Source organism: Lynx rufus, unplaced genomic scaffold (genome assembly GCF_022079265.1).
Source record: "Lynx rufus isolate CCGP_SWC_20201006 ecotype Redwood Valley unplaced genomic scaffold, mLynRuf1.p SCAF_17, whole genome shotgun sequence".
Classification (NCBI taxonomy): domain Eukaryota; kingdom Metazoa; phylum Chordata; class Mammalia; order Carnivora; family Felidae; genus Lynx; species Lynx rufus.
Genome location: NW_025814831.1, coordinates 40,381,781 through 40,404,122, shown reverse-complemented (window position 1 = coordinate 40,404,122; position 22,342 = coordinate 40,381,781). Strand labels below are relative to the sequence as shown.

Below are 22,342 nucleotides of genomic sequence, written 5' to 3'. Positions count from 1 at the left end.
GGCAGAGGATCAGATTGTAGGGGTAAAATGGATGTTTGAAGGTATAGAGGGGAGGCGATAACTGTTTTCAAAAAGTTGACTAATTTTCTTTGGCTGCCAATTTGGATAATCTTTTGGGTACAGATGATAGGACACCCTACTCAAACTGGCCAAAGCAAAAGGAATTTACAGGCTCAGATAACTGAAAAGTCCAGAAGAATCAAGCCTTGCTTGATCTAAGGATGTAAATGACAATAAGACCTGGTCTCTTTCTGTCTGTCGGCTCGTTGTAACTGGCTTCCTTCTTTAGCCCAATGTGGTGACAGGAAGGGTGCCGGGCACTCCCAAGTTTATGCCCTTCTAGATTAAAGCTCAGCAGAAGTGAGATCTTGTCTCTTCCTTATAGATCCAGGATTCCTAATTGGATCCAGTTAGATTTTGTGCCCACACCTGAGCCAGTTACTGTGGGTAGGGAATAGTGATTACTCAGATGATTGGTTATAGGGTACGTGTCAGCTCCAGGCCAGCCATCGTGGCTGGAAGAATTCAGTGCCTTGACTGGCGAGGCCTGGGTCACATGTCCAATCTGGAACTAGGAGTAGAATCCCAGCTGTACCATCTGGACCACCATAAGGGAGGGATAGTTCTCAAATCAAGCAGAAGTGCTGTTCCTGGAGGCTGGAATGGATGTTCTACCTGGAGAGAAAATAGCCACCATAGCTGTAGAGGAAAGACTAGTATCAATGCATGGAAACTAATGGTGGAAACACTTCTGCTTTTGGAGAGAGATACATTTTTACACCAAAACCCAGTATACTCTTAAACATGCGTATGAAACCGCAAACAGCAGTTTCACAGCATAGCACTTTTCCTTACTGTGTGACATGCGCGTATCTTCTGTTGCAGAATCCCTGTTGTGTGCAACCCATGCCATTGTTTTCCTGTCAGACTGATGGTGGACCAGTAGTTTGTAAAGCCCTCTTCTAAGGTCAGGGGTCTTAGCTGGGCTAGGCTTGACGCTGGTGTTTGAGGCTGGCTTTTCCATGGTGACGGTGGCAGTGGTCAAAAATGAGGAAGCAAACCCGTTTTACTTGTGAGGGCTCCTGATTCCGTGTGGTGGCACCTCCGGCTGTCAGAGCAGCTCTGGGCCCGTGGGGGTGGAGTGGCCTTCTTTGTGGGCCCGCAGGGCAGTGTTGCAGGGAGTTTACGGGCTGGCCGTGGACCGCAGGATCTCGGAGGCGGCCCCGGCAGTCTGTCTGTCTGTCTGGAGGCTGGCAGCAGCTCCTTCTATGCCAGCAGCAGTTTATATTGTGAGTTGAATGTGTGTGCATGCCTGTGCTTTCTGCCAGGCCTTTATATTGAAGATGAGGGAGTGGCTTGTAAAAATAACATATTTTTGACTTGAAACAAGTCAAGGCAGAGAGTGGAGACAATTAGAGACTGACATCCTGTTTAGTCATCTCTCCAGAGAGCTCTATTTTCAGAACTGTTCCATAAAGGTTCACAAGTGGTATTAAGATAGTTAAGGGGTTATTGTTAACTAAGCGGTAGTCATGAGGTAAGTAGCCGGTTTGAACACTGGGGTGATCCACAGTGTGGTAACACCGTGACAGCAGATTTTGTGCAGAAGAATGGGGGGTTTATAAGAATAGGCTGTTGTACAGGTGACACTTTCTGAGTCAGAGCAAAACAGGCATCTTTTATTTTGAAAAAGTATGGAATTGGAGCGTGGTATTAAAAAAATATGTAAGGTCAATGCATTTTTTCCACCAGTCTTTGGGTGGGTGGATGTAAAGTACAGTAAAAACAGTAAATAGCACTGTCAAGGCTCTTTGAGCTCATCTCGTGGAAGCCATGCCAGAAATGCTGAATAGTGATGTCACTGACTTTTGAATGAGAACAGCGAAGCTTGGGGTGGTTAAAGACCTTGCCCAGAGACCTGAACCAGCTGGGGCAGTCAGGCTGGAGGCCATGTCCTTGCCTAGTTTGGACACGATACCATACGATTTGCAGCTTCTTTAAATGTAATATTCTACCAAAAATGACCAGCTGTATCTGTACTCAGCTTCTCTGGACCTCTCTCTCTCAGATGAAAGGTGAAAGGCAGAAATGGAGCCATGGCTGAATCTGACAAGATTTTGACAGCTGTAAATTCACATATTGGGGGCCAGAAGAACCTCACAGTCCAAGGCCCAGAGGTGTTCTTGGGGAGTTCAAGGTTAGCACGCAGCACGGAGAGGGCAGAGCCTGTCTATCTGGACTGAGTGTGATCAGAGCAGATCTAGAGGGCGCTGCCCAAATCCGGAGGCATGCTGCATGAGGGTCTTTGGGAACCCGAGTGTGTGTGGAGGATGAGACCTGGTTGGGAGACTGCAAGCTGCCTCGTTTGCAGAGCGGATGTCTTGATATCTCAGAGCATAGATTAAGAGCTTTAAAGGATGTTGACGCTCCGGGAATGAGCAAGAGCTCATGCAAAGCTCCTGAATTGCCTTCCCTGGTGCTTCCTGAAGATGAACTACACTTAGAGAAAATGGTAGAGATGGAGACAGTATTCTCCTACTTTTTACTTCCTAAAAGGAAAGGTTGCAACTGACTATGCCACATTTGTTCATTACCTTGTATGTTGCCATTGTTTCTCTATTTCATACACCGGCCATGTGGGTTAATAAAATGTTGCCCTGACGTCAGCTAGGAATGTCTCAGAAACAGTGACCAAGTTTTTGCGTACTTCTCAATAATATCACAAGGAGCCAAAATGGAAGAGAATACAATTCAAGACCAGGAAAACTTATTGAAAGAACTGTTTCTCTTAGATTCGCTTTTTTATCTTTGTAGTTTCTTGTGCACTCGTTTCTTATTCCCCTACTGTTGAATGAAAGACTGCTGAGGTCTGATTTATGGCTGTGATTTGCACAATATAGACCTCTTTGTAAAGAATTATTTGAGGCCCTCAAAAAAAATACTTTACAATTAGAATATGACACACAATTCTTTTCTCTTTCTAGGTGGATCTGGAGCCAGAAGGGAAAGTATTTGTGGTAATAACCCTAACAGGGAGCTTCACTGAAGGTAAGGATAAGTTTTGGCTGTTCCTGGTATAAGTTAGTTCATACTCAGTAAGAATTTCTAACATGGAAATGATAAAAAGAGCATTTTGTAGAAGATGCTTTAGAAAATTGTTTTATGTTGGGTGGGCTGGTGTTTTGTTTCTAAGGATCTATTGCTTTGGGTTGCCAGATTCAACATATTTGCTAAATCTGACAATCTCGTGATTTAACATATGCACTGAGTTTTATTTTCATCATCATTTTAGCCGAATTGGTTCTTGCCTCTTTTCGTTCATGCCTATTAAATTGTGCTTCAGATTTTTGGCTTGGGGCCAAACTTTTAGTTTGCCCCTGAATGTGTTAAAAATTTAAGGATCATGTTCCCTTTCTTATAATCTTTGTCTCATTCTCTCCTTTAAAGGATTCTATTCCTCTTCCACCTCCCATCCCTAATTTTTAAAAAAATAAATGAGGTAAAATTTACATATAGGGAAATGCACAGATCATAAGTGAAGAATTTGAGCTTTGGCAAATGCACACAACCATGTAAACAACACCCCAATCCAAAATAAAGAACATTTCCACCACTCTGAAAGTTCCCTTTCTGCCCTTTCCCAGTCAGCCTCCCGAGGCAATAAATGGGATGTTTTGTTTTGTTTTCTCACCGTAGTTTTTTCTATTCTCAAAGCTTATATAAATGGAACTACATAGTATGTTCTCTTTTGTGTCTGATTTCTTGCACAGAGCATAATTTCTTTGAGATCCACTCAGGTCATTGTGTGCGTCAGCATCCTATTCCTTTCTATTGCTGAGTATTCCGTTATATAAACGTAGTAGAACGTGTTTACCCATTCTCTTCTTGATGGACATTTGGAGTCTTCCCTATTTTTGGTTATTATGAATAATGCTGTTATGCCCATTCTTATACATACATTTTTGTTGATGTACACTTTCATTTCTCTTGGGTAGATATGTAGTGATGGAATTGCTGGATAATAAAGGAGATACATGTTCGACTTTATAAGAAACTCTTAAATGTATGGGGTGCCTGAGTGTCTCAGTCCGTTAAGCATCTGACTTGGGCTCAGGTCATGATCTCGCGGTGTGTGAGTTCTCCCTCTCTCTTTCTGCCTCTCCCCCACTCCTGTGCACACATGCCCGCATGGGCGCTCTCTCTCTTTCAAAAATAAATAAACATTAAAATTTTTTTAAGAAACTCTCAAATGTTTATCTAAGTGGTCATATTTTTATATTCCCACGGGCAATGTATTGAACATTCCAATTATCCCATATCCTCGCCAATACTTGGTATGTTTATCCTCTTTAATTTTAGAGATTCTAGTGGGTATAAAATAATATCTTGTGGTTTTAATTTGCGTTTCCCTGATGTTGAATACTTTTTCATGGGCTGATTGGTCATTTTCTTCCTAAGTGCATGAAGTCTTTTGTTTTCTGAAACTGAGTTTGTCTTTTTATTATTGATTTATAGGAGTTGTTTGTGTTTCTAGATAAGCATCCTTTGTGAGAAATTTGTATTGTGAATAGTTTCTCCAAGGGTGTAGCTTGCCTTTTCACCTTCTTAACACTTGAGCTGAAGTTTTAAATTTTTCTGAAGTCCAGGGACACCTTGGTGGCTCAGTTGGTTATGTATCCAACTCTTGATTTTGGCTCAAGATCTCACAGTTATGAGATCAAGCCCTGCATCAGGCTCAGGGCTAGTGTGGAACCTGAATAAGATTCTCCCTCTCCTTTTGCTCCTCCCCTGTGTGTACTCTTTCTCTCTCTCTCAAAAAATAAATGTTTAAAAAAATTTTCTCTGAAGTCCAATTTATCAATCTCTTCTTTCATAGTTTTATATATTTTGTATCCTCCTTAAAAAATCTGTCGTAGTGTCACAAAAATATTCTCCCATTTTCTTTTAGAAACTTTTATTTTTTTTTTTAATTGTTTTTTTTTTTAACATTTATTTGTTTTGGGGACAGAGAGAGACAGAGCATGAACAGGGGAGGGGCAGAGAGAGAGGGAGACACAGAACCGGAAGCAGGCTCCAGGCTCTGAGCCATCAGCCCAGAGCCTGACGCGGGGCTCGAACTCACGGACCGCGAGATCGTGACCTGAGCTGAAGTTGGACACTTAACCAACTGCGCCACCCAGGAGCCCCTCTTTTAGAAGCTTTTAGGCTTAGCTTTTATGTTTAGGTCTGTGTTACGTTATATTTAAGTTTTTGTTCCTTCTTAATATTTGTGTGTGAAGGGGTTGACCTTTCTTTTCTCCATTCTCTAATCCAGTTGTTATACTACCTACCATTTGTTGAAGACTTTCATTTTTCCATTGGATCACCTTGGAACCTTTGTCACCAATCAATTGGCCCCACTGTGGATCTATTTAAGGATTTTCTATTTTGTTCCATTGATCTATTTTTTCTATCTTTATGCCAGGACCACACCATGTTTATTGCTATTGCTTTATAGTAAGTCTTAAGGTTAAATAGTGTGAGTCTTCAAAATGTGTTCTTTTTGATTGTTTGTTTGAAGGTTATTTTAGTTGTTCTCAGTATTTAAAATTAAAAAAAAATTTTTTTAATGTTTATTTTTGAGACAGAGAGACAAAGCGTGAGCAGGGGCAGGGCAGAGTGAGAAAGGGAGACAGAATCCGAAGCAGGCTCCAGGCTCTGGGCTGTCAGCACGGAGCCCGACATGGGGCTTGAACTCACGAACCATGAGATCATGACCTGAGCCGAAGTCGGATGCTTAACTGACTGAGCCACCCAGGTGCCCCACAGTATTTAAAATTTTGATGTCAGTTTTAGAGTCAGCTTATCAATTTCCGCACAAAAACCTGTTGGATTTCAAATTAAGTTGTATTGAATCTATAGGTCACTTTGAAGAGAACTGACATCTGAACAATTGTGAACATCTACAAATCCATAAACATGGTATATTTCTCCATTTACCAATGGCTTTTAATGTTTCTCATCTATACCAGTATTAACATTTCTATATAATTTTCAACATAGAGATCTTGTACATTTTAAAAAATGTATTCCTAAGTATTTTAAACTCTTGATGCTGTTATAAATGGTATTTAGAAGTTTTAATTTGAAATTGTTAGCAGTATATAGAAATGAATTTTTTTGTTTGTTTCTTGACTTTGCATCCTATGACCTTAAAAAACATTCGATTATTACTTCTACTAGAGTATTTTTTTTTTGGGGGGGGAGATATCTTAGGATTTTCTCTGTAAATGATCATGTTGTCTATGAATAAAGGCAGTTTTCTTTTTCTTTTCTAATACTTATGGCTTTTATTTCCGTTTCATGTCTTATTGTGCCTGGAGGCCTCTAGGACAGACCTCCTTGTCTCATAACTAATTTTAGAAAGAAGGAATTTAGTCTTTGCCTACTAAGTATAATGTTAGGTGTATGCAGTTTGTAAATACTTTTCATCACAATTGAGGAAGTTCTTTCAAGTCCTAGTTTTCTGATCGGTTTGTTTTTTTCTTCTTTTTCTTTTAAATCAAGAGTAACTTAAATTTTAGCAAGGGCTTTTTCTTATGGTTTTTCTCTTCTGTTCTTTATTTTCCAGCAGGCAGCTAAAATACTGGTTATCACCTTAAAAGCCTTGTGAAGGCTTTTGAGAGTAGGATTTTTTTTTTAACCCTTCCCCCTTAGTTCTTGGACAAATTCCATAGTCCTGGGACATAGTTTTCACTCATAAGGTGTAATCAAGTTGGGGTTTCAGTAGAAAGCTCAAGGTGTTTTAAGTTCCTTTAACTTTATGGGACTTGGGCTTCAGACTCACTGTCCCACAGTGAGAAACAGAAATCTCATCTCCTTTCTTTCAGCCTTCTAGTTCTTGCTTTTTGTGGACCTTTTCGAATCTCCCATGCACATGCACAGATTGGAGGAGTTAATAGATTTGGGGATTCTTGTCTCTGTGGCCTTCTTTTCAGGTGTTCTCTGCTCAGTTTCCGTTCATCTGTTTCTGAATCTTGTCATTTTACTCCTCAAGCCGATGAAACCCTAGCTTTCTGTTTGAATTCTGTTGATTTGACCCTTTGCAGCCAGCGGAATAATCTTGGGAGATGGCCCATAAATAATGGATCTTGACCAGTGCAACTCCCTTCTTTCACGTGTCAGATTCCCTCCAATTTCTGTCCTTTTTTGGTTGCTCTCCAGTGTTTTTAACTAATTGTTTTAAGATATATTTTATAGAGGCTTTAATTCTTTTTGGTGGGAGGGTTAGCCAATTAAAAACTATGCCACCATTACTAAAATTTTTGTGAACGTTTTTAAGCATGTGGCTTAGTGGTTTGTCCATTTGATGTTGGCATTTTGCAAATTGGTGACGCCTTTGAAAATTGGTTTTCTCTCCTCTCAGCTGACTGTTCTTATTCGTGTGGGCGAATTGTTTTAATGTTAATGTTTAATTTTTCTGTCGTCTCAGTTGTTGCATCTTATCAGATGTTTTGCTCCCATATGGAAATTAGCAGAGATGTGGGATACTTGGACGTGAAAAAGCAGTCCAGATTCCAGTTTGATCTGCTCACAGACCTTTTTGTTTTGCTTGGTATCTTGTACATAGGGGATTTGTGAGAAAAATGAGTCCACTGAGAGTGCAAATAAAATAGAATGTGATATCACAGACCACTGTTGATAGAACATTCTCATAGCACATGGAACATGGCCAAAACCATGGTATAGACAAACCCAGGCATGAGAGAAGTGACAGAGTGGGAAGTGGGTGAGGTTCTCCATGTGTTGAACTATCTTTCTGCGCTAAGTTACATGGGAGTAAGGCCATGCACATTAGACCACATCTGGATGTGCTGTAGTCATTATGTGACTTCTTTTTTTAAGAGTTATGCCACCTCTGTAGGACTAAATTATATTAAGGTTCTATCCTCTTTAAATGTACACCGGCAACACTAAAACACTGGCACTGGAATTCTTACAGATGTTCTTATTATATTAATTTATTAGTTTTAATGATAAGAAGAAACGAATGCCAAATATTACTAGGGCTGGGTTCTTACCAGGTCATTGCAAGGGTAGCCCTTTTAGAGGTGACCCTGGGTAAAATTGGGAGGCTGGCCGAGTTCCTCCGTGGTAAATCCTACATCCCCTGTAAGTTAGTTCTTTTTGCTCTCTGCCTTTAACTGTGTCTTACTCCGGTAAGATGCCTAGTGATCTCCTCTCTCTAGAAACAGTTGGCAATAAGGAAGATAGTGAATTCATGGGCGAATTCACACTGAAGTGATAGTGATCAATATCTTGGTACTCCTCTTAGGTGTGGCTGCATATTTTAAAAGATGCTAAAATTGATGTTTTATCCATGAGAAATAGATTTTTAATGTTGACATTTCAGGAGCGGTGGCATCTATGTGCGGGATATATTTTAGAACCTCGGATCTATTCTCTCTAGACTGTGGGAGCATTGCCTTGTCATGTTGGCTCCTAAGCTGGGGCACAGCTTGGGTTTGCACATTGCTGCTGCTTTAGAGCACAGCTCCCTTGTCACATGCAGAGGACGTGATAGCTGCCTCTCTGTGTTACATGAGGAAATGGAGCCCCACCATGTACCTGCTATAGCTGTGGCAGCGGCCTGAGCCTGGCAGTGTGAGAATGTCCCTGGTTTGGCTTCACTCCTGTCAGCCACTCTAGGTTATCCCTGGCCATAAAATGACAGGCTGACGGATAGGATATTTGGAGCTCTAGTTCTTATCTGTTTTTTTTTTTTTTAGTTTTTTTTTTAAAGTTTGTTTAGTTTTGAGAGAGACAGAGACAGAGCAGAAGTGGGGAAGGGCAGAGAGAGAGAGAGAGAGAGAGAGAGAGAGAGAGAGAGAGAGAGAGAAAGGGAGACACAGAATCTGAAGCAGGTTCCAGGCTCTGAGCTGTCAAGACGCGAGGTTCGAACTCATGAGCTGTGAGATCGTGACCTGAGCTGAAGTCAGACGCGCGACCGACTGAGCCACCCAGGCGCCCCTAGAGTTCTTGTTCTTATCTTGGATGCTGAAGGACTTTATATTAAAAAAGCACTATGGGGGCGCCTGGGTGGCGCAGTCGGTTAAGCGTCCGACTTCAGCCAGGTCACGATCTCGCGGTCCGTGAGTTCGAGCCCCGCGTCAGGCTCTGGGCTGATGGCTCAGGCCTGGAGCCTGTTTCCGATTCTGTGTCTCCCTCTCTCTCTGCCCCTCCCCCGTTCATGCTCTGTCTCTCTCTGTCCCAAAAATAAATAAACGTTGAAAAAAAAAAATAAAAAAAATAAATCACCTTTAAAAAAAAAAAAATAAAAAAATAAAAAAGCACTGTGAAGTCGGGCCTGTCCAGCGTCTCGGGATGTCAAACGAGCATCAGCCTGGGATCCCTGAGGGATGGTCAAAGCTCGAGAAATATCGGTTGAGCTTCAGGGTGCATCTGAGGCTGTGGTTTTGAAGGTCAGATGTTAAAATGTGTAATGCTTTGCAAACTGTAGAGTGCTTTACGAAAGTATGCTAGTGGGGTTCCTGTCTCCATGTTCCTATTATGGTAACAAGACCCCTGCCTGGGACCCCATGAATACTCAAGCAGGTTTGTTTTATTTTGACATTATATTTTCAGAAGCCTCAAGAAGTTAGTGAACAATGACTAATATGCTCCTGACTTATCTCTATGCCTATTTTCCTTTCATGACTTCCTTTAGGAGTTCTGCCACCAGCTCAGGTTCTAGAATTCCAAAGCTCTCCTTAAGAAATTGCTTACATGGGGCAGTGATCTGCGATATACAGGACTGGTGTTAGGAGCTGCTGACTACTCCTCATTTCTTCCTCTCTCATTTTCTTATCTGTCATTAATTACACTGAAATAGCAGCTAAGGCAAAAAAGCTTTCATTAAATGTAAGACATGACTGAGAAAGGACATGGGAAACACCTGCTGGGTGCAGACCTGTGATTCGCCACAGATGCTGGGGAGATAAAGATGAACAGGACTTAGGCACTTTCCTAAGGGAGCTCGTAGGAGAGAGGTAGACGCGCCCTATGTGTGCAGGACAGGCACCCAGGTCCCACCATGGGAATGGGTCCAAGGCATGGTCGTGGCGTGTAGGAATGTGTAATCAGATCAGCCAGAAGGTTTTAGAGAAAGCTTCACAGGGGAGGTGATGTTTAAAGGAAGTTCAAATGATAAATAGAAATGTGCCAGAAGGGGAGGATAGTTTAAGAGGGGAAGACAGTTTGTACAGAGGCACAGAGGTAACAGAGCAGCAGCATGTTCCAGAAACTGAAAGTGGTGGGGAGGCATCGGAGTTTGAGGAGTGTGAGGGAGATGTGGCCAGACACGTGGGAGGGCCTTCTGTGATGGTTTGCCTGGAACGGTCACAGTTTTGTCTCCTGTACCAGGGTAACTATTAACAGGGCCACCTTTCACTCTCAAAAGGTTAGAAGATAAATTACGTGGGCATATCACTTCTAGGTTAGTAGAAGTGATGGGTGCCAATGAAGAGTTCCAAGCAGAGAGAAATAAGATCTCCTTTGGTAGCAGTGGGTTCCAGGGGCTGGGAGCTAGGGGGTGTTAGAGCCTAAGAGGAGACAAAGGTGTGGAAAGCTTTTAAGAGACTATTAAAGTTGTCTAAGAGAGAGCTTCGTAGAGCCTGGTTTAAGTTGGAATCTGTGGAGGTGGATGGAGAGAAGGGGACAGCTGTGAGAAATGTATACATAGTGTAACCAACAGGAGTTGGCGGCTCACTGGATGTCAGGGATGAACAGGGATGAGTCTCAAATGATATTGTGGAGTCATTCACCAGGGTAGAAATAAAGGAATGGAAGATGATGAATTCAGCTTGAATAGGTGGAGTTTGAAATGCTTGTGGGAAACCCAAGTGGAGATGTCTAGGAGGAATTGGAAATAAGAACCTGAAGTCTGGCAAGAGATCTGGTCCCAAGATATAGCTGTAGGTGTCAGTGCAAGACGGATCTATGGCCCAGCAAGGAGATTGAGAGACAAAACCAAGGCTGACCGACAGCAGAACTCTGTGGAACACCAGCACGTAATGACTCCAGCTCATGGATTACAACCTGTCCAATCGCTTCTCGGCCTTTTGGCTAAGATCAATCATGCAATCTGTCCCACTCAGTCAAGCTATGTTGAGGGTTTACTGAATGAACACCCATTTTGTTTATATATTCATCACTCATTCAGTAATGTTTGAGTGCTTACTGTGTGCCAGGGACTGTCTCACCAAATAGCATAATGTCTTTCAAATTGGCATCAAAATGTTTGATAATGAAGTTTGAATAAAGAGCAGCACACAAAAGGCTTTGAAAAGTAACGTTTGAATTGGCGTTAACTGTAGTAGCTCCAAAGTTTGGTACAGTGTGCTGTGTGCGGGTTTATTCTTAAGGCTGGGGTAAGAATGAATCTGCTCAAAAACCTACAGAGCTCCTCACTGAATTAAGATGGAACATGAAAAACTCTTCGTGTAAGTCCCGCACGGAGCCGAAGGCATAATGTTATCAACTGCATCAGAAACCCGTCACCATTGTTCCTCTTAACAAAGGCGTTGCTCTTGATCAGATGCAGAATTCCCCTAAGCAGTGCTGTTGAAGTAGACACGGACAAAGTGATTTGTTATTTTGAAGAAGCTGTCTTGTGTGTCACTCTTTATTTCATTCTGACTAAACCTTTCTGGGGCTAACAACTGGATCTGCAACCTAACCAAGACGAAATTGATTGTGGTGATGAAACAGACCTAGATTTCAGTGCCACTGCTGGATGCTGACAATGGCAGAATCTGACCCTGTTTATGCTTGTCGCTGTACTGGAATAATTTTTACCTAGAAGAGTGGACCAAGCCACAACCCGAAGAAACCCAACCGAGATTGAAATAAAGGAATCTGATGAAAACGCATCAGAGTGAATTGATAACTGCTATACTTGGAAGAGAAGTAACAGAGAGAAATTAAGTCAAAATAGTGATATCTCCGTGTGAGAACAAATCAAAAATATGTTGCTGCATTGTTATCCTGCTAAGAAATATGGTGTGAGATTTTAAGATTAGGTTTGCCTAAGTGAAGTCTGCCTGACTTACGGTACCTCAAATTTAAATGGTTGGACCCTAGAAAGAAAAATACAGTCACCACCATCTGTGAGGTAGCTCTGCTTAAAAAGTCAAGCCTGAATCTGGTCAGGCTTCCAGATCTACTCACCGGGTTAGAGGCCGGGAACATTTTTTTTTTTTAATTTTATTTATTTTTAATTTTTTAAAAATGTTTTATTATTTTTGAGAGAGAGAGAGACAGAGAGCAAGCAGGGAAGGGGCAGAGAGAGAGGGAGACATAGAATCGGAAACAGGGCCCAGACTCTGAGCTGTCTGCACAGAGCTCAATGCAGGGCTCGAACCCACAGACCAGGAGATCGTGACCTGAGCTGTAGTCTGCCGCCCAACCGACTGAGCCACCCAGGTGCCTCGAGGATGGGAACATTTTAAATGACACTATGGGATGTTATCAGCAAAATCTAGACTGGAAAATTTTCCAGTATGAGAGACTTGGTTTTTTTCAACCACAAATTAAAAGAAAGAAAAGAGAGGGCGAGAAAACCAAAATAACAGAAGAGTGGCATATTCACCAGTTTCAATATATGGACCACATTCTATCCCAAGTCAAACACAAATTGTAAAACAAACAATAACCCCCAGGAAAGCACTGAGGAAATGGGAACAGAGATTGGAAATTATTAAGGAATTATTAATTAAGGAATTATTAATATTATTTAGGTATGATTATGGTATTGCAGTTACTTAAAACAAAAAGGGGGCATCTGTTAGAGATAAACTTTGAAATATTTACTAGTGCAATTGTTTGATATTTGACTGGAGCATTTAGTCCATTTACATTCAGAGAGATTATCCCAAGATACGAATTTAGTGCCATTGTGTTACCTGTAACGCTGGTGTTTCTGGTGGTGGTCTCTGTTCTTTTCTAGTCTATATTTGAGATTTACCTTAGAATAATCAAGAAGTGGGAGGAGGGAATGGGGTACAGATAAAATCAGATTAGCCATGAATTGATTGATGAAGCTGGGTGTGGGCTACATGTGGGTTTGCTAGACTCTTCTATTTTTGTGTGTGTTTGAAATTGTATTTAATAAGTAAAAAATCAAGATAAAACTTCACATTAAAAAAAATCTATTTCCTAGACAAAAACCAGAATCTGGATTGCCTCTGTATCATCAATATGCTGCTTTAACTTCAAACACATATTACCTATCCTCATTTATAAATTAAAGCTGGTGTTGTTTGGCTCCTTTTTTTTTTTTTTTTTGGTCTCTCTATATTTTATCATTAATTCCCAATTTTTATATATTGTGAAGAGGCAAGTTAAAAATTATGACTAAGGTACTTCAGCACATTTTTTTAAAGTTCTAAATAAATACTAAGCCATGAGTCAAAAACGGCAGGTAGGAAGAGATGAGTAAGATAATTCCCTTCCTTCCCTCGTACAGTTCTCACTTAAAATGAATGACAAGTAAATCATCTCCTACTAACAATTACATAACATTTTGTACTTGTGAAGTTTAATTTTAAGATAGTTTCCTAAAAGAATAAAGTAAATCAGAAAAATTAACGATAGAAGTGTCTTTATGAAGATAGTAAGACAGAAGTTCTGTGAGGACAAGCTTTTTCTCCAGAAATGCCCAAGCATGCATGAAGGTATTCTGTACCAGAGTTTGTTTTGGCAAGGGGTGGGTGGGTAACTTCTCAAAAAACAAAAATACAACCTGACCAAACAGTTGTCATTTGTGGATTTGAAGCTTGTCTAGAAAACTTTGCTAAAACTTGGACTTGCTTCCCTTCTTTCAGACTCTTACTATGTTACTGGTATTCATTTCTCCTGGGGAGAATATGGAAGGTGCACTTGAATTTTGGGATCTGTTTATTCTTTTTGCCAAAGCAGTGCATTACTGTGTAGAGTAAGGCCTGATTGTTTTATTTTTTTTGGGGGGGGGCATTGCCTCAGTGTTTAGCTCAAATTTCCTGTGTCAAACCATCGGTTTAAGACTAATTAAGCTCTGTGCTCTATCATTGTGGCCTCATGCATGAAGGCAGATCAAACATGTTACCGTTTGGAAGCTGCAACCCACAGTTTCTCACTGTGTCTAATGCTCACAGTGAACGTCAGTTTTATAGGGGAAAAGGTTATCTCTGATGGAGGTTGATGTTCGGTATTCCTTTCTCGTGTTTCAAGCCAGGTGACAGCATGTTGATTTAATTTTTTTTAATTTAGCTTTTATACCAATGTTTCGTTCCTTTGCTATATTCAGCCTGAGAAGCGAGGGGGCATTTCAGTTTTGGTCCAAGCGGTTCTGTGGCTACCACTGGAAATGAATGCCAGGTTGAGGAAAGGGCAGGAGAGAAAGAGGCTTTGAGGGAGTGAAAAAAGAAGGGAAACTGGAAATGGAAGATACTTTTAAGGGAGGGAGGCTAGTTGTCCAGTGTTACAGTTTGCCTGCTTCTCCTTTCCATCACAGCCAGTTCATTTACTGAATGCCTCCTGAGGACCAGGTACTGGGCTTGGCCTTAATTTAACAAACAGCAGCGGTCGTTCTTGTTTTATTTTCTTTCTGGAAGTGGGATGGCCTCTTACCCTGATAATAGGTGACCTCTCTATTTCATCCAGTCCCGTGTATTATGTCATTTGCTCCCCACACCAAATTTCAGAGGCTGATGTGATGTTCAATATGCAAATGGTGAATCCAGCTCAGAGACACTGGTTGCCGTGGTCTCTTGGGTGGTAAGTGCCAGACGCAGGTACAGCTCAGACTGGGGTGCTGAGGTCCAGTATCTTTCTAGGTCGCCCAGTTATCTGGGAGGCATTTTGCGTTTTCTCTTTATTCTACCTTGGAAGGAAACTGTCTTCTAGGTGGTATAATCTCACCCTCCTTAGAGTTTTGTCATCTTTTGGGATGATATGTTTTTGCAAGGCTTCCCTTGGGTTCCTCGTTTTTAAACTTAAAGACTGATGTTCACCTGGAAAAGGTGCTGTCTTCTCAGATGTCAGACATGGATCAGAGAACTCTAGAAAGAATGAGCTTGAGATTTGTTCAAGTTTAACCGGGATTATCAGTAGGTTCTCTTAATGCAGATCTTAAACTAGAACTTGGAAGGAATTAAAAAGTAAATAAGTTCAGCCTAGGGTATGATTGGCATATTTGTGTAGTTATACCCCAATCACCATTGGCTTCATCCTGACTACTTCTCTTACTTTCATTAACTGTTGATGGAAACACTCTTAAGCAGTGGTTTTATTCAGAATTTTTCGATTGCTTCTCAAAGTAAGGTTAGACAGACCTCTGAGGGTTCTGAAGACCTATTCAGGAGGTCTGTCGTTCAAAACTATTTATTTATAATACGAAGATGTTATTTGCCTTTTTAAGTGCACTGCCATTCGCTCAATGGTGCAAAAGAAATGATGGGTAAAACTGCTGACACCTTGGGATGAATCAAGACACCCAGCTATGCAGTTAACATTAGTGTAGCCAACGTCTTCTGCACTGCCAGACAATTGCAGTGAAAAAAAAAAATAGTTTCACTTAATGTCTTTGATGAAGCAGTAAACATTATCAATGTATTAAGCTCAACCTTGGGCTATATATCTTTATAATCTGTGTGCTAAAATGGGAATTAGGCATAACGCGTTTCTGCTACATTCTGAAATACTATCATGTCTCAAGGAAAAACACTTGTATGATTGAGGTGTTAGCTGAGCTAGTTGTTTGTTTTTCGTGGAACACCATTTTCACTGGAAAGAATGACAAACTGTAGTAATGGAGCTTTGGGAATTTCTCAGGTATTTTCTTTAAACTGAATAAAGTGAGCCTATTGTGAATGGATTGTTTCCAGGAAACAACTGTGATTGGATACCAGTGATAGAATTGGCTCCTCCAAGACATAATTAGAATTTTGGAAAACATATGTCTACCATTATGAGCTTGTCAGCTTGCAATACTTAAAAAAAAAAGACTTTTCTCATGAGTTTGTTTTTGATATTAATTAGCAATTGTGTTTTTAAATATTGTATAGTAAAATGTGTCAGCATTTGGAAGAAGATCTTTATAATTCAGTGAATTCATATCTTCAAAATGACCGATGCAAGGTGTTACGAAACCATGTATGGGTTCGAACACACGAACCACGAGATCATGACCTGAGCTAAGGTCAGATGCTTAACCAACTGAGCCACCCAGGCGCCCCTTGAGTCTTTAATTTTTAAGACTATAAAATGCTACCGAGACCAAATTATTTTTAGAATTTATAGTTTAATTTTTCCCTTTATCTTTTTTTCAGAAGCCCAGCACTTTTAATTTAGTGACCACAGAAAGAAGGAACTGATAAATACTTGTGTATGTTGTATGGGGGACTGATGTTAGGTGACAATCAGGTGATACAGGTAACAGAATAATTCAGCAATTTTTTGACACTGTCATCCTGTTTTTCTAGTTATTTTTACTGTGCAGTGAAATTTTTCAGCCAGTTACAAGCCCTTTCTCATCAAAAAAGAAGGTCCAGAAGTGACACCCAAACAACCGGAAGCTGACGGTGGTTTCTAACCTGGGAGATGGCCATTCCGGGTAGCTTTATGCTACACCTCTGCTTGCTTCCAGCAGAACAAGGCAGTTACAGTACTTCTGAGCAAGTGGTTAGAGGTGTAAGTGCTAAAAGCTGAACCTCTAAAATAGCTCAGAGATCTATGGACGGAAGTATCAGCACGTTCACTTCCTGGGGCACTTGCTTATTAACTAGCATGCTGCTTTGAAAACGCAGAGTCAGACTAGTCTCTTAATTTTCTCAAGCTTCATTTTGTTGTTGTTGCTGTTGAAATTACATTAATGTGGTATTCTTTGAGTGGAACTGAGATTTAGGTAAAACAGAAATGAGTTCATTTTTTGATAGAAAAATTAATTGCTCCAGAGTCTATTTTCATTATGCTTCAGTCTCCTTTCTAGCAACCCCTGACCTCTCAGCTCTTTGTTTCAGATGAAGAGCCAGTTATCCTGTCAGCCCTTTGCTTCGGTTTTCCCCAATAACTCTCTGCCCTGTGTCAGTGGGCAGGTAGAGAGGAGGAAGACCTGTTTCTTCCCTTCTCTCCTGAAACTTATCTTCAGCATCATGGATTCATCCTGGTGTCTAAGATTTCTCTTCTGGGGCTCAAGTCAGTGCTGAAGGACTCCCTGTAGGAGGTTGAGAGTATGTGTGTGGGGAGGTGGGGGCACAGCGGGCTTAGATTTTTGTAAGTGGCAATCTAGTTCTCACATTATTTTGGAAAAAATCGGTAGCTACCTCTATGAATTTACATTTGGTTACAAAATGCACTGGGCTGAGCAATGCTTGTAAATTATTACCCCTTGGGTCTGGTGGATCAGAAGGACTATCCGCATATACACACAGAGAATATGTATGTGTGGTATTATGTGCAGTATGTATGCATGTGCTTATTAATGACACTAATTGATTCCCACAGAATTCAAAGTTTGGTGTGTGGGAGGAGACAAACGATTAGATAAATTAACATAATATGCCAAGTGATAAATGCCATGGAAAAAATAAGACAGGGTCACGACAGAGAGGAGGGTTGGTGTGTGTTGTTCTTTTCCTATGAGATGGCCTTTGTGCCAGAGATCTGAAGGGAGGGAGGGAGGGAGGGAGTGGACAGGGCTGTCTGGGGGAAGAAGGAACAGGAAGTACACAGACCCTAAGGGGCGGGGCATTGTTGGTGAGTGAGAGTTGCAGCGGTAGAGGAACATGGCTGGGCTATGACGTCCTGGGGAGGTGCCCTGCGTCCTGGCTGGCATAATGTCAGCACCCTGGTACTGTCACTTCCCTGTTGGGGAGCATGTCTTGTTACTTAAGTGAAGTTCACTTATATTTGATGCTGGCTGATTGAACATAATCTTTTCTCCTTTGGCTAGGGTCTTGAAAAGCACCATATTACATCCGTTTACAATGATTTAACGTAAGTCGCTGAAGCCTGAACTATTTTAAGTTCATCTTGAAGACTTTCCCAAGTTCTCTGAACTCCAGTGTGGTTTCTTATTGTTCTAAGCTAAATTAGGATCCATTACACAGCTTAGTAAGCATTAAAAGTTCAAATCAACTGTTTGGAGATCCATAACAAGTCTGTGCACCTCTCAATATAATGAGCTATAATTCAATTCTGTTTGTGTGGGTTATTAAGAAATTACTTTTGTGTACTTCACCCACTTAAAAGAGAGAAAACTTAGGCTTAGCTGGAGTCTTCTGTTCTTGAACTTGGGTGGGAACTATCATTTGTTGGGAAGTGTTTTGGTTTTTATTATTATTATTATTATTTTTACTTAAGTAATCTCTACACCCAAAGTAGGGCCCAAACTCATGACCCTGAGGTCAAGAGTCACATGTTCTACCAACTGAGCCATGTAGGTGCCCCTTGTGAAGTGTTAATAAAGGTTAGTGATACATCTATTAAACATCTGGGGAGGTAAATAGATTGGAGCTTGATCTGGGTGCTCTGTTGGGACTTAATATATAACTTTTAGAAGCTTAGTTCTAATTGAATTTTGTTGATACTTCCTGTTTCATGTAAACGAGTATACTTCCAATATCTGAGTCCTTGGATTGGGATTTACCAAGTACTGAAAATAGGGCCTTTAAAAACTATGAGATAGCAAGAGAGGATCTGTTTTAGAGCAATGAAATCACTTAAGAATTTTGAAAGATATAGAGATTCTCATGCCCCAGACTGAATTGGAATCTCTGGGGAAAAGGCCAGGGAAACAGATTCCTAATAAGCATGTTGGCTGGTTCTAATGGTTATCCACATTTCAATACCCTTGTTGTATCCTAAATCATTTCTAATGTGATTAATGGAAAATTTTGACAGTTGGGAGGTTTGCTAGTTGAAGAAAAAGAACATGTAGGAAAAAGAAAAAACCAAAGACGGGAGTATATTACTTCAGTGTAGTCTTTTAAGTTGACAAAACACCTAATGTTTTCTTTTAAGAGCTTTTAAAAATACTGTGACATAGACAGGTCAGGTTACAGTTTTTGTGCTTTTAGGAGGAGAAAATGAGACTCAGTGCTAAGGGCCTTGCTAATGTCTGCAAACACTCAGGGCTAATGCTGAGACTCAAGCCAGGCTTAAAAGTGGTAAAAGCAGGCTGGGAGTGTTGACAGTATAGCCTATCGGCTATTGGACTGGAGACAAGTTATAGGTATTTCCCTTCTCTTAGAGCAACTGGGACCAGAAAAAGGCAATTTACAGTGATTCTAGTTACAATGGAATCCAACATTACAAAAAATGTAAGTTTCAAAGGGTTTGCTTGGTACTCCGCCTTTGAAAATTATGAAAGTCAGTTTCTTTCTTATATTTATCAGGGTTGAGCTTACAATGATACTTTTATGCTAATTCTTAGAACCGAGAACAGAATAACTCAGATGTGTTATTTTCTGACTGATTTAAAGGCATGATAACATTTTCCATTTCATAATAACTTTCTCAACAATGTCATGAAAAGGGATGCATGTAGAAGTATTTGAAGACATCATCAGTTTCGCCAAAGGCTGGGCACGGCTCCATCGGTGTTGATCTTTTCTTCATTGGTGATGGACCAATACCTGGATTTACTGTATCAAGGGTTTGTTGCGATTGGAGTAGCTTGTCAGTGAATTTCATGATCTACATCAGCTACAAGATCTCACTTTGATCTGGTACCTAATTGTTATTGTGTGTGTTGTTGCATGGGATGTATCTGATACTCATACTGAGAACAGCAGCCATTCATAGGCAGGGCAAGAACAGGGTAGGTGTAAGCAGGGAGGAATGTCCGAGAAGGGACTCATTTAAAAGTGCTTAGTCTGTTCATTGGCGACCAGTTTTATGCTTTGAGCATTAAGTTTACCTATATCAATATCACTATTGTGGGGATTTGGGGTAATGAGAACTCAGATGATGAGTTAGGGTATAATAACTCTTAATGCAAGTTGATAGTGTTCGGATGCCGTTCTGTAGAAGGGACTACATATCCCGGTATCACCATCTTATCTAATGCTTACTTAAAATCTGCCCAGGTGTGTTCAATTTGGCGGCATATATACTAAAATTGGAACGATATGGAGGAGATTAGCATGGCCCCTGTGCAAGGATAACATGCAAATCCGTGATGTCTTTCATATTTTGTGTATGATTCCTTTCACAGTTCATATGAAAGTTCCTTTTATAGTTCATAGTTTCATGTCCATCATAGGGAAAGCAATGGAAACAGAGAGTAGATGAGTGGTTGCCTAGGGCTGAAGGAAGTGATTGCCTTTATGGGTGATGCAAGTGTTCCAAAACTTGTGGTGATTGTTTCGGAATTGGAAAAAAAAAAAAAAATCCACCAGGTAACAATACCTGGAGCAGTTCTTTATAACAGAGGACTTGAGGAAGGATTCACTGACACAGACCGAAGCTTATCTCTGGGAGAGAACCATCAGTATTTTATTAATATATTAATAAGTGATGATTCAGTAGTACTCTAGTATTTCCTGCTGGCCCCTCGGTGAGGACACTGTGGGAACATTCATCCAGGATGCAAAGAGAACAGTTTCATAGTTCTGCTCAAGTGCACCTGTGACAGGTCATGTCTTGTTCCACGCCTCTGCCTCAGGTGTTGCGGGGCCCCCGTTGGAGGCCTCTGATTCCTCCATTCTTGGTCGTTGCCTCTGGGAATGCTCGTAGGTCACTCTAAATCCAGTCTTTATGGGCCTTCTGTCTAATATGCAGAATATTGGCTGCGTGCTGGCTGTGTCTGTTTGGACCATGAACTGCTCATGGGCTGAAATGGGCCCATAGACCAGCTTTGTTTTGCATGTGGCCTAATACAATGTTTTTGAAGTTTCCCCCTGTGAACTCTTCAGACAGGGCAGGGCTCTCCAGAGCACTGCCTTAGCCAGCACCTGTTGTTGTCTGAATTCCCTCTGACGTCACACCTCCCCGTCTCTATCTCTCACGTTGTATCTGAGCATTTGTTCAGTGTGTTTATTCAGCGCTGTATGGTAGCTATGGGGGCACTTTTAATCGTCTTTTAAGGGGAAGGATCACTTCTTTGCTGGAGTCAACTGAAAAACACTTTGGCTTTGCTGAATACCATAAAGGTTCCTCTCTTGGACTCTTAGCACCCCAACCTACCCAGAGGATCTCCCACTTACAGCTTGGGGTGATGCAGAGTTTCACTGTTCTGAGGAGTTTGGGGGAAGAGTAAAGAGAGAAATCTTTGTTTTGTTTTATAATCCAGGAGATAAGTCAGGCTTTATTTCTTATTTTTATTTATTTTTTATTTACATTTTGTTATTTTTTAAATTTACATCCAGATTAGTTAGCATCTAGTGCAGCAATGATTTCAGGAGTAGATTCTTTAATGCCCCTTACCCATTTAGCCCATCCCCCCTCCCACAACCCCTCCAGTAACCCTCTATTTGTTTTCCATATTTAAGAGTCTCTTATGTTTTGTCCCCCTCCCTGTTTTTATATTATTTTTGTTTCCCTTCCCTTATGTTCATCTGTTTTGTCTCTTAAAGTCCTCATGTGAGTGAATTCATATGATTTTTGTCTTTCTTTGATTAATTTCACTTAGCATAATACCCTCCAGTTCCATCCACATAGTGGCAAATGGCAAGATTTCTTTCTTTTTGATTGCCGAGTAATACTCCAGTGTGTGTGTGTGTGTGTGTGTGTGTGTGTGTGTGTGTGTGTGTGTTTATACATACCACATCTTCTTTATCTATTCATCCATTGATGGACATTTGGGCTCTTGCCATACTTTGGCTATTGTTGATAGTGCTGCTATAAACATTGGGGTGCATGTGCCCCTTTGAAACAGCACACCTGTATCCCTTGGATAAATACCTGGTAGTGCAATTGCTGGGTTGTAGGGTAGTTCTATTTTTAGTCTTTTGAGGAACCTCCATACTGTTTTCCAGAGTGGCTGCACCAGTTTGCATTCCCACCAGCCGTGCAAAAGAGATCCTCTTTCTCCGCATCCTCACCGACATCTGTTGTTGCCGGAGTTGTTAATGTTAGCCATTCTAAGTCAGGTTTTTTAGATAGTAGGTCACTTTTAGTGATTCCTTCAGCTTCATGAATGCCCCAAAACTTATTTTCTGGTGTTAGTGTTAATTCTTTCCTTAATAGACCCTTACAGACAGAATGCCCTGGGAAATCCTATCGGGGATCTCTTACTGTGTTTGAGATGTGAGGTGGGTGGTGGAAGGGCATCAGCTTCAGATGAGAGCGACCGGCTCTGCTCCCTGTACTTCCTAGCTGTGTG

At 40.9% G+C, this 22,342-nt stretch overlaps 1 protein-coding gene and 1 non-coding gene across 2 annotated transcripts in view; both read left to right on the top strand.

The window, feature by feature from the left end:
- PRKCH (protein kinase C eta) overlaps window positions 1-22,342 on the top strand; it is a 231,346-nt gene that overhangs the window by 63,855 nt on the left and 145,149 nt on the right. The window contains exon 2 of the mRNA XM_047079551.1: window positions 2,985-3,048. Within this exon, the coding sequence (XP_046935507.1) occupies window positions 2,985-3,048 (64 nt within the window). The remainder of the gene's footprint in view (window positions 1-2,984; window positions 3,049-22,342) is intronic.
- LOC124512734 (U6 spliceosomal RNA) lies at window positions 20,108-20,214 on the top strand. Its single transcript, XR_006962244.1, has one exon. It is a non-coding gene; the product is annotated as a U6 spliceosomal RNA (small nuclear RNA).